At 32.3% G+C, this 13455-nt stretch overlaps 1 protein-coding gene across 2 annotated transcripts in view; it reads right to left on the minus strand.

Moving 5' to 3' along the window:
• Positions 1–2571: 2571 nt before the first annotated feature.
• The window catches only part of LOC130446598 (insulin receptor-like), a 230940-nt gene continuing 220056 nt past the window's right edge, over positions 2572–13455 (minus strand). For both annotated transcript variants that reach the window (XM_056782958.1, XM_056782959.1), the window contains 4 exons: positions 10525–12077; positions 10208–10371; positions 7495–7735; positions 2572–7437 (listed from right to left, as the gene is read on the minus strand). In XM_056782958.1, the coding sequence (XP_056638936.1) occupies positions 7496–7735; positions 10208–10371; positions 10525–12077 (1957 nt within the window). In that variant the 3' untranslated portion in view covers positions 2572–7437; position 7495. The remainder of the gene's footprint in view (positions 7438–7494; positions 7736–10207; positions 10372–10524; positions 12078–13455) is intronic.

The following is a 13455-nucleotide window of genomic DNA, read 5'->3' on the forward strand; positions in this document are numbered from 1 at the left end:
CCCATATATATCGCTATCTCTAGCTATAATATTAACTTTATGCTTATTTAGCACTTATTATACTTATAAATTGGATTAAATCTTATAAATTTCCGTCCATAATATCATTAATTCAAAAGTGATTATATGATAAATTCAATATGTGTTTCCATACGATATACAGATATTTCTATATTCTAATTACAATTAGATTCCTACATTTTTGGCGTGATTAACTAAGAAAAATATATTTTTTTGCCAAATATCGATTTCATTCATCTATGAAGCAATACAATCATTCCAACGCTTCTCTAACTTCTCAATGTCGTGCTTATAGTAGGATTTGTCTTTTGTCTCAAAATAGGTTTCTGTTCCAGCAACTGTGCTTCTTCATTTGAGCTAAATTTCTCTGTTTTCTTCGACAGATGAGGCCGTTTTCCTTGATTTTTGCATTTAAACGATTCAGTAACTCTATGTAGTATTAGTTATTGATTGTCTCTCTCTTTTGGAGGTAGTTGATGAACAATATTGCATGCGCATTTCAAAATACTGAAACTATAACCTTCCCAGCTGATTGTTGTGCCTTTGGACGCTTCAGTGGTTCACTGGCTGCAGTCCACTCAGTCCAATTGCTCAAATCTCTGATATCAATTTTGAATCAGATGTCATTCGCCTCATTTCGATAATCTTCACATATTTGAAAAATTTCTAGTAATCTTGCAAACATATTTTAAATATTTTTTCATAAAATTTAAAATGTGTACCAATAAACTAATAGATATTACAAACGAAAGCGACGTAAAGGGAATTTTATAAACTTATCATGAAGGTAAGACAAACCGCAGAGGGATAGACGAAACCTACATGAGACTTAAAGACAAATACTTCTAGCCTTACATGAAAAATTCAATACAAACTTATATAAATAATTACGAAATTTGGCAGCATAGCAAAAATGAGAGGAACCTCGTAGCAATTAGAATGAATCAAACCCAAACAGCAACGAGACCATTTCAATATTTATATTCAGATCTTGAAGGAAATAAATTCCTCACAATTATTGACACATTTTCAAAATATGAAATCATCAATAATCTAATAAACTTTTTTTCTCTTCATGGCATTCCCGAACAAATATTCACATACAATGGAACCGAATTTAAAAATTCTGTAATGCTAGATTTGAATATGCATGAAATTAAAATTCATTTTTCTCGTCCGTATCATCCCCAATCTCAAGGTTCAGTTGAAAAACTACATTCAACAATTCTACAACGCATTAGATTGTTAAATACCCAAAGATCCCTCAAAACACCAATTAATTTAAAAATGCTTTATGGCTTGTAACCATTCAATACACTCAACGACAAAAAGAAAACCTATAGACGTAATTAATGGTCATTTAAACTCTGATGATCCTTTTAATTTGGATATTGAAAAAACCCTTATTAATGATTACATCAACGACCACAAAGAAAGAAGTAAAAAACTATACTCTAAAATCAATAAAGACATTAAACGAAAAACAGATCAATAGTTAATTCATAGAATACCTAGTTATTTCATAGAATAACTAGTTAAAGTGTCAAATTAATAGCATCACGATCAGTTATTTCATGGAATAACTAAGCTAAAGTGTCAAATTAATATCATATTAACGGACACGATCAGTTATTTCATGTAATAACTGGTTACAGTGTCAAATTAATAGCATCACGATCAGTTATTTCATGTAATAACTAAGTTAAAGTGAGAAATTAATAACATATTAACGGACACGATCAGTTATTTCATGTAATAACTGGTTAAAGTGTCAAATTAATAACACCACGATCAGTTATTTCATGGAATAACTAAGCTAAAGTGTCAAATTAATATCATATTAACGGACACGATCAGTTATTTCATGTAATAACTGGTTAAAGTGTCAAATTTATAACACCACGATCAGTTATTTCATGGAATAACTAAGCTAAAGTGTCAAATTAATATCATATTAACGGACACGATCAGTTATTTCATGTAATAACTGGTTACAGTGTCAAATTAATAGCATCACGATCAGTTATTTCATGTAATAACTAAGTTAAAGTGACAAATTAATAACATATTAACGGACACGATCAGTTATTTCATGTAATAACTGGTTAAAGTGTCAAATTAATAACACCACGATCAGTTATTTCATGGAATAACTAAGCTAAAGTGTCAAATTAATATCATATTAACGGACACGATCAGTTATTTCATGTAATAACTGGTTAAAGTGTCAAATTAATAACATCACGATCAGTTATTTCATGTAATAACTGGTTAAAGTGTCAAATCAATAACATATTAACGGACACGATCAGTTATTTCATGTAATAACTGGTTAAAGTGTCAAACCAATAACATATTAACGGACATGATCAGTTATTTCATGTAATAACTGGTTAAAGTGTCAAATCAATAACATATTAACGAACACGATCAGTTATTTCATAGAATAACTAGGTATTCTATGAAATAACTGCATTACAAGTATATACTTTAACGGTAACATATTTTAAGGAATCAATTACAAGGTATGAAGATAATAAATTTGAAATGAAAAACAAATAGTTTTTATTACATACATCTGAAACAGCACAATTAACATGTTTATTTTACTTTGGTCCCTTCCTTTTTATCCGAACTAATCACTAACAATATCCATAAGAAATTTTTGGAAATTTGATTAATTATCTTCTCGAAACAAGAAATATGAACTTTACCTGGTAAATATTTAGTATTAATAATAAATATATTTTTCAAATTACACAATATAAAATAGTCACAGAACATTACTGTGAAAATTATTTTTTTATTGTTTTTAAATTCAATGTATCTTAAAAAAATAAAAACTCTATATCTAAATATACATTATACAATAGGTAGGAATTAATTAGTTTATTTTGGTTGTACATACAAATCTTATAGTAAACGACAGGTACATAGTTGGTATAATACGTTATACGAGAAAAATAAGAGTTGGAATACTAAGAAATATTTAGACTGATCAGAAAAAATTTTAAAATGAACTTTAACACATTCTAAGGCGAATTTATATTTATCTCTAATTACTTACATCACTGCACGAAATCAATTTAGTAGTAGTAAATAGTAGTAAATAAGTTTAGTGTAATGTGCATAATAAGTTAAATATTAATGGAAGAACAGCATGAAAGCGGGAGTAATATTCTGTAGCATTTAAAGGGGTTGTGTTATTTATAGCCTGGTTATAACAACACCGACTTAATTTATATTTACAGTGGAAACTCAATTATTTTGCTATTAGTTATATGGATTCCCATTTATCCGGAAAATTACCAAATATTTCAACCCTCGAGGCTAAAACACCTATTTCTTACTGAATATCCTGTTTACACCACCACTACACCTACACTCACGATTACATTGTCTGACGCGAGTACAGAGACTGAAGATAAACTATAATCTAATAACTTGACTTACCTGTTTTATACTAAATTTTCCCACCAATAACCTTCTCCCGCGAAAATTAATTCCAGCGGGAAAAAACTCCTTGACATAATCTTCACATTCATTTCTTGACTACTAAGCTGGGCTGTAGGAATTGGCCCTTTGTCCCTACTTAAGCTACTCTCACATTTAGCAATTTCAATGGTTTCGAATGCATCCAACAATTTATTATTGAATAAATTTTTTTACAATTTCACATTATTAATATATTACAACCGTGATCGGTTATAATTTCATATATACCACTCTTTTCCAAATTTGGCATTTTATCCTTAAGATTGTTTAACAATTGTTTTAATTTATTGTTGGATTTATAAACCAATTTGAAACACACTCTGTTAAATATTCCTTCCAATCCTTTTTTATAAAGAGGATTGAAAGGTATCAAAGCAAATTTTCCTTGTTTTTCATTTTGGGTTTGGAAAAAAGTGCTTTCACATAGAGATTTCTTAAAGCTATAAAAATTGATTAACCTACTTACAATTTTTTTATCATAACCGTTGCGTAACTATAAAGTGGACTGTGAGAAATTGGCCCTTTGTACCTATTTAAGCTACTCTCACATTTAACAATCTGCTTTCCAATGCATCCAATGCTAAATATTCCTTCCAATCTTTTTGTATAAAGAAGATTGAAAGGTATCAGAGCAAATTTTTTCTTGTTCCTTGTCTCTTTATACAAAAGGATTGGGAGGAATATTTAGCAGAGTGAGTTTCAAGTCGTTTCATGAATCCAACAATACGTTTGGACAATTGTTGGGCAATCCTAAGAGGATTGAAAAGTATCAGACCAAAATTTTTTCTCTTGTTTTTCGTTTCTATACAAAAGGATGGGAAGGAATATTTAGCAGAGTGGGTTTGGAATTGGTTTATAAATCCAACAATACATTAAAACAATTGTTGGGCAATCCTAAGAGGATTGAAAGGTAAGAGAGCAATTTTTTCTTGTTTCTTGTCTCTTTATACAAAAGTATTGGAAGGAATATTTACTCGAGTGGGTTTCAAATTGGTTTATAAATCCAACAATACATTAAAACAATTGTTGGGCAAACCTGAGGACAAAATACCAAATTTGGAAAAGAGTGGAATAGATGAAATTAGCTCTGGTGATTGTGACGGAAAGTATATTGGGCAGACCAAGAGATCCGTGATTGTCCGGCTTAAAGAGCACATAGCTCATTTGAAATAAGGACGGACTGGGAAATCATGTATTGTCGATCACGCTGCCAGTAACAATCATGACAAATATTAATAATGTAAAATTGTCGTGAATGTATCCAATAATAAATTGTTGGATGCATTTGAAAGCATTGATGAAAGCTTAAATAGGTATAAAGGGCCAATTCCTTACAGCCCACTCTATAGTTTAGTACCGAAGGAATGAATGTGAAAATTCCCTCTGGAAATAATTTTCCCGGTACAAGGTTTATTGGTGGAAAAATTTAGTATAAAACAGGTAAGTCAAGTCATTAGTTTTCAGTTTACCTTCAGTCTCTCAAAAAAGAAAACTTGATTATCGAAACGCGCGTAATTGTGAGTGTTGGTGTAGTGGTGGTACTGAGGTTCAGTATTTTCAAAAATTTGTTAAGTATGCTGTGGCTTTATAATTTCTTAATTGTTTTGTAAATACATGTGTATATAGAAGATGACAAAAGTAGATGTATCCTCCGTTTCCAGGAATATCAACGCAGCATTTTGATTTTTCTATGAAAATTTAAATAATCACTTTGAAAAGTTTTTAAAATTGTAATACTCAACGTAATGTAAAAATATCAAAAAGCCCTACGGCAAATAAGTACATACAAAAACTGAATTGATTCATTCATCAGAAAACCCCGATTAGTTCTACGAATCAAGTTTGAATTTTTTGAAATGATCATAAACTTCTAACATTCAATTATTATGACTTATATCGATACTATCTTGGATAAAGCCGGTTCTATACGAGGAGTTCAACGTTTGCACCAAAATAAATTCGCGTTTTAACATACGCCTAAACATTGGAAGGAAGGCTGGATGCAGTACTGCAACTACACAATGCGTCCAATGTTGACTGAACATTGGACGAAGGCTGGAACCATACCTAAACTTACTTATAGAAATAAAAACGTGCCAAAAAATTGATGAACAGCATAAAACAGATATAAATTATCTTAAAATAAACTGGATGATAATGGAAGCTTTGATTTTTCAAACGAAACACGTAGCATTCACGCGCAAGAGAACAAGAAGTGTGTGTAGCTGTACCACAAGTGTTCGATCCAACTTCATTCCAATATTGGGTACTTCTTTGATGCGAGTAAAAAAATCGATTTTCCATGCCCAACGTTCCAATGCCAAAGTTGGAAACAAACTTTTCGTAAAATGATATGCGCACTACAACCACACGATGCGTCCAATCATACCAGTGTCCAACGTTAGAAGCATTGGACACATCGTGTGGTAGCGGCTTTATAAATTGGTTGTTATTAGGGTAACAAGTCACGTTATTTTGTTGGGCTATTAAAGTATAAAAAATATAGAGAATATTAGCATTACTACCCCCTAAAATATATAAAATCATGTATTTCCTAAATAATATGTCTTCAATCCCATTTTCTTTTGATACGATTTTTATAATAGTTAATTGACTTGAAAATAATATGACTGGTTCTTAGGATTAGATCTAATTTTTCTCGTTTGTACATGCCTTGGTACAACAACACAATCACAAGAATTAGAATTAATCCCTTCAGAGTAAGCAAGGGAATAAGACAGGGATGAATATTCAGTACATTAATCTTCAACATCAATAGCTAGTGGATGATGATAAAGGAACTTGATTATCAGCAAGGAGAAATAACTGTCTATGGCATCAAGATATCAGTTACTAAGGTTTGCTGATGATACGTCTCTAATTGCAGTATCAGACCTAAAATTGGTCAACATTATACAGAAAGTTGAGAAAACCAGTGATGGAATATTTGGATGGATTTCCAAAGTTATATAAGAAGTGGCGTTAAAAGTTTATTAATTAACGCAGAAGTCTTTTTCATTTAATTAAGCTCCACAGTATTGATCCATTGAACAGATAAAGAGGAAAAGCTCGATATCCAAACTAACTATAGTATGGAAACGCCACAAATACTCCTCAAAACTATAATGAGATTCAACAGGGTTTCTTGTTTTTAGCTTCTATATTTGGATCGGAGTGCTAGACAGTAAGGATACAGATATAATGAAAATGCTTTCCGGAGTAGAAAATGGGAATGAGAGTAAATCAATTCATTCTAAACCTAATTCAAATAAAAAGAGTGAGTAGTAGTTCTGTTGAAGATCTCATTTTCGGTATGTTTTCAAAAGAAACGGTCTTGAAAGACTGGATGGACAATTATGGAAAGAAGATCTAGAGAAAGATAGAAAGTGTGTGTAACAAGTCTAGCATGCAAAACCATCAGCCTAGAATTTCAATTGGCCGAAGATCAGAAGGAATGGAAGTACTTGAAATGACGATGCTTTAAATGGAGCGAACGACTAAGAAGAAGAATGCTTTGGTATCAACATTATAAATTTAACTGAACTTTGATTTTGTATAACACTAGCGGTTCTTGTACTTATATCAGTTATATAGCATAATTATAATTTATTTAATCTGCAAAATATTTTTTTCAAAATATAGTATGATATTGATTACTTTTGAAATTTGATGATATGTTATTCACTATTTCATAAAGTTTCTTGTTTTAAAAGGAACTATTTCATACCTACAACAATATTTGAAACATTTATAAAAAATAGTTTTGAATTTAATTCCATTAACAACGTCCTTATTATTTATTACAATTAGGTAATTTTTAATGACTAACATTTAGATATCACATTGAGTTAATATACGGAACACATGGCTTATATTTGTAAGATATGATGGTTTGTCCTTCATCAAATATGAAGAATATTCCTGGAAGAAAAAAAAATGAGAAACGAATCTGGTATAACAATTTGAATATCTGCTTACCTCAGTAAAATTCACCAGTCGGTGAAAATCTCCTTTGGTTCAAAGAAGTTTGTAGGTAACTGGGTCGTCTAGGAACGCGTCCAACATGTAAACTAACTTCTTCATCATCAGCATTATAATGACAAAGAAGATCTTCTCTGGGCTCTACACATAAAGCCGGAGGATTTTCCACTCTTTGGCGACTGTATAAAGATGCTTCACGACTATGCACAAATGATACTAATTTAAAGTCTTCTGATACCTAAATAAATTAACAGTATTGAATAAATTTGATATTTAGTAATTAATTCATAATTTTTTGCCAATTTATGTTACATTGAGAGTAAGTACTGTATATATTAAAGTGTCTCTCGTGTAAAGCAAAGTGTCACAACATTTGTTTTAATCTCTAAGTTTTGTTCTGGGATCAATGATATATTATAGATATAATATAGTTTATAAAATATTGGGATACCTACACTTGACTTTAAATTGTTTATGTCAGTAATCAAAGTTTATAACTTCAATTGTATAAGCCCCGTTCTCACTTACTGAACGCGGTTTTCGTAGCTAAAACGAGTCAAATTGAAAATTCTGGCAAGTTCTTTATATAGAAAATTATCAGGTTACAGAGAAAAAAGAATAAACTATCTAGCCTTGTTGCACTGCCCCCTGCTTAAAATTAGTCCTCCTAGAATGACCATATATAAGACTTTGGTCGCTTTATAAACGATTTCAATCTCGATTCCGTTACATTTACTTGCCTACAGAAAGACTACCGGCCCTCAACGATGACGATGAATCTTTACAACCTCAAATCGATTCCACCAGCAACTTCACCTGGCTTACTTGCAGACACACACCAAATAATGTTACTACAGAACAAGACATCTCAGATAAATGACTTAATGATCTCTCTATTTGCATCTTTACCAGGCCTGTCCACGTCAGTAGTAATACTTTGTCGTTAAAAGTCTAAATCAATCCTTGAAGTATGGTCTCTAGTTGTTACCATTCTCACCACTTGCCCATTATATACCCTCTTTCGGACCTACTTCTTTTCCTTGAACAGTCACATTCATTGCTATTTTCATCGATAAATTTAAGAGAAACTTCCTAAACGTCAAATCACCGGTAAATAGATGTAAATTAGCAGTACCGACCAATTGATCTTGCATAATGACACTTCCCACTTTGAATCTAGCCCTTGAGGAAGCTCTTGTTTTTTACTGGGCGTTGTTGCTGCCTATAAAAGATCAATCACTCGCTTAACTTTTAATACACCGAAGGTTTTAACTATTCATTATCAGAGGATGCACTGAAATGAATTTTTAGTCCCACCAGTCGTATTGCTTTCATAGCAAACCGTGGCAATAGAATTCAAAACAATTCCACAATCATCTTGTAGGTCGTCGTCCAAGTGGTCGGGATGTATTCGGTTTTTCTTCCTTTGCCGATTTCTCGCCCATCTCATTACATCCTGGATGTCACATATCTCCCTTATTTCATCATTATCCTTGTGGCCACATAATGTAATGGATACTGTGAAAGATTTGGTTTTCTACAGGGATATTTGCATGTTAAAAGCTTTCACTATTTGTGCAAACCTATACAGTATCTTTTTTAAGTGCGTCTTCTAAGATGATCACTGCGTCATCAGCATAGCATACCATTTTTATTTCTTTTTGTTCTGATATATGTGTAATTATTGGTGTTCGGGTCTTCGATTACTTTTATTATTTTGAGGTGAATCTTTCTTCTCTTCAGTAGAGTTGTTACATCATTTCTAGTAACCTAATCACCCTCAAAGCATTGTGTAATTCTAATCTTGTGTGTTTCAACGTATCTAAAGCTAAAGTTTTATCATATAAAAAACATTGGAGCCTATTTTATTGAATAACATCACCAATGACTTCGTTGAATCTGTAAAATTCCTAGTGCTTGTTGTGGACGATTTCTTGAAATGGAGTTTTGCGCTGAAATCTGTTTCCAAAGAATTGACCTTAATAGTTTATTATGCCCTTATTGAGTCGCATTTTCGATAAGCCCTTTCCTTCTTGGGTACGTGTGGTGCAACTCAATTTGGGCTAATACCCAAACAACAAAAGAGCAGGGCTCACTGCAGGGACTCTTTAAAAGATCGAAAATTCTGATTCTTCCTTCCTTATTCATCTTTGAATCCGTTTGCCTAATTCGTAAGGACGGTTATCCACTTAGGAACGCGCAGCACGACCTTTACCTACCTACTCCGCGTTCAGAATTAGTTAAGGTCTCAATGTTTTACAATGAAAAAAATGCAATCACTTGCCAATTGAAATCAAATCGATATCATCTTTGCCCGCATTCCGCAATAATTTGGGGGTATATTTCCTGGAAAGTGCCTTCTACTCTGTAAACGACTTCTATTCTATTAATAATATTTAATTCCGGGCATGCTGCATACTGGTTTAATTTTTGCTATGGATTATTATACTACTTATTACCTATTACTATTACCTATAATTTTGTTGTTTTTTGTATATTGAAATTTTATTTTATTTGTGCTTTTATGTTTGTTTTATAGTTTTTACAAGCTTTTGTCCACAAATTTTAACAATTTTTTGACAATAAAGCATTTCTCTATCTCTTTCTCTCTTTGATAAGTCGCATTATCAAGAAAGCATCCTTGGAAAGAGAATTACTGAATTTCATGAAAATGTGTATGAAATGAAAATATAACAAAAATATTACTTACTTTGTCTTCTAGGAGTTCTACAATGTCCCAGAAAGAAGGTCGATCACTGGGTCGCCATGACCAGCAACTCCTCATAATATCATAAAGTAAATCGGAGCATTCTTGTGGACGAGTTAGGCGACCTCTGGATATCACAAATTGTAATACTTGTTCATTAGACAAACCTAAAAATTATGTCTTAGAATTAATATTGTTCGGAACCCGTCTACGTCATGGATCGTGAAGCCGATCCTGTCGGGTTATGATATACTCAAGTAGCGATCAAATAATAAAGGAGAACAAAAAAAAATTCTTTAATTAAATGCGTTACTGCTTACCCTGGTAGGGCTGTTCGCCTAATGTTGCTATCTCCCATAACACTATTCCATAACTCCATACATCAGAATCTGTAGTGAAAACTCCGTCTGCTAAACTTTCTGGTGCCATCCATCGAACAGGTAACAGACCTTTGGTTTCTTTTCTATAATAATCAGTCTCATAAATATCCCTAGCCATACCGAAATCTCCTATTTTCACGGTACGATCAGCAGCTACCATACAGTTTCTAGCAGCTAAATCTCTGTGAAGGAATTTTTTAGCAGCGAGATAAGCCATACCGTCCGCTATTTCCACAGCCATACGGTATATTTCGTTTGAGGTTAAATTTTGAGACGAATCTCGAGTTTCCCTCAACCAAGTTTTTAAGTCACCTCTCTCCATCAATTCCATAACAACTAAAGGAGGATCCCTAGTAGATACCACTCCCAACAATTTAACTACATGGTGACAACCGTTGAAACTTTTCATGGCAGAAGCCTCGGTTAAGAATTTATGTTTTTCTGTAGGACTTAAATTTTCATTGACAGTTTTAACTGCGCAAGGATAATTATTTCTCTTAATTATTCCTTGATAAACCGTACCAAATGTTCCGTGACCTAAAAGGTGGAGTATTTCAATATCTTCTGACTTCATCTCCCATTCGTCTGGTACATAGGATGTAAATACTTCATATTCGGGATTCGGTTGTATTATTAAACGTTGTAACTGAGAACTTTTGAATTTTTTAAAACATAAATAAAGCGTGATTGTTGCGGCAAAACAAATAACGCAAGTAATAGTAACTGCCATTAAAAGAACATGATTGTTAACAGAATCAACTTCGAATGCTTGTGATTTACTTGTATCCGATAGTCCGGCTAACGATTCCGCCTTCACTGAAACTGTGTATCCTCCTGATAATAAAACATAAGTTACTGCAAACTGTCGCCAATTTTTCTGGGATGCGTTTACTGGTATACATTCGCTATTTATTATTGTAGAATCCGATGTAGTTAAACTAACATGGTAAGCTACTATGTGAGAATTTGGGTGTTTTGGTGCTACCCAAGATATTTTTACAGAAGATTCAGTTACACGTTCTACAGTTAACTCTTCAACATCATCCGCATTTGGTTTTTTCTTAGTTCTTGCAAATCTTTGTAATACTCCGCTGCAACGGTGTTGTTCTATGGGATAATTACAAGCCGAAAAGTAAAAAATGTATAAAGTGAATGGACGGAGATGTGTTACATTGAACATCGTCTCATTGGCAGGAATTATTTTTTTATGTTGATTGTTGCTGTTTCTTTTTTCTATTTTTTCTTTGACCGGATAACTATCATCAGAATAGTACTGTACATTTTTACATGCCTGCATCCCAAAATTTGCTAAAGTATGACATAAACGATCAGTTGTAATAATTGTGTAATCGATATTACTTTCTTTTCCTTTCGGTACAGCGCAAGAGCAATTATCATCTTGGAGTTTGATTGAATTGGTCCTGTCAAATCCTTTCCCGTTTATTCGGAAGGAGCTTTCAGTTTCGTCGTCATCCACTTTTCCTCCTTTTGTGCTGAAAAAAATATAATAATTATAAAATGATTTTCATATATTAAAATCTCATTACAGCGATTCTTCTTCTCACAAGAAAAAAACCTTTATTGTTCTAATGTTTGTAACCGAATTTGGGCGGTCTCTTATCTTCATTAAGTTATACATCTTCCAACACAGATGTCTCTAATTTTCTCGTTATCTGTATTCTTCTTTGACTTTTAAAAACCTTGTGGTTTTGGTATTACTTTAATTCTAAATGGAAACTTTTCTTAATTCGTTTCTTACCAAACCAATTTTTATTTATACAAGGTTATCAGAGCGAGAGAATATGGCAGCTGAGACAATTTGTCTTAACGCAGTTCTGCTAATTTTTCTGGAACAATAGAGAACGAATGCGATTGTTTTTTACATCAGCGAAACAGCTTAATATTGGTTAGTTATCGTGTTTCCTATTTCTTCATAATTAATTAAGATTACACCATTTGAATCAGTAACATGTCGGCTTATTGGCCGAAAAAACAGTTTTTGCTTTCTTACGAACACGTTCCTTGGATGAAGTCCATTGTTTCAACTGAAATTCTGTTTCTAGAGTATAATTGTGCACCAATGCTTCCCTTGGATTACATTTGAAGGTATCCAAATATTGTTTGAATTTTCAAAGCGAGCCATTTTTTAATCAATATTAAGCAATAACAGCATTTGGTTAAAGTAAAATACTAGCTAGTATTCATATGGCCACTTTTAGAAGCAAAGAACCACAAATTATTCTATTGGATGGACACTTGTAGTAATTTTTCCTCGGTTTCAATTATTTGTTCGCATGAAAAATAATGTTTAATCAGCTCTCGAATTTTTTTTTCTATTTTTAGAGGGAAGTGCAACATATTTGGAAAAGTGGTGTTTAGAAATTCTTTTAGACGACATCTGTGTTTTTTCATCGTAAACTTAACGTGACATGATTCACGTGCAATTACAGGGCGTCATATTGACATTTCAGCCGATAGCCGCCCGAGAGCCAAACGCTCAAATTAAAAACTTTTTCGCTAAGAATATAATCCTTGATAATCACTAACAATGCTATAAATAATCTTTGTTTCTTTAATTTCTTATTTTTCAAACCTTTTGATATATTAATGCATCTAAATGTTCTTGATGTTAGGTCTCTTCTGTTTTAAAATTAGTTTTTTTAATAATTTTTCGAAGATAAAATTTGAAGTTTTGATTTTTCTTTTAAAAAACTAATCTCACCATAATGTCAACTGTCGCCATACATTTCCACACACAATATTCACAAAAAACATATTCGTAGAGAAAAAAACTTACACAACTCGATGGAAAACATTCTTATAGTCGTGTATTGAGTCATTTGGTTCGTATGAAATTTGTCACTCTTTTCT

This window comes from Diorhabda sublineata, chromosome 7 (assembly GCF_026230105.1).
Source record: "Diorhabda sublineata isolate icDioSubl1.1 chromosome 7, icDioSubl1.1, whole genome shotgun sequence".
Classification (NCBI taxonomy): Eukaryota; Metazoa; Arthropoda; class Insecta; order Coleoptera; family Chrysomelidae; genus Diorhabda; species Diorhabda sublineata.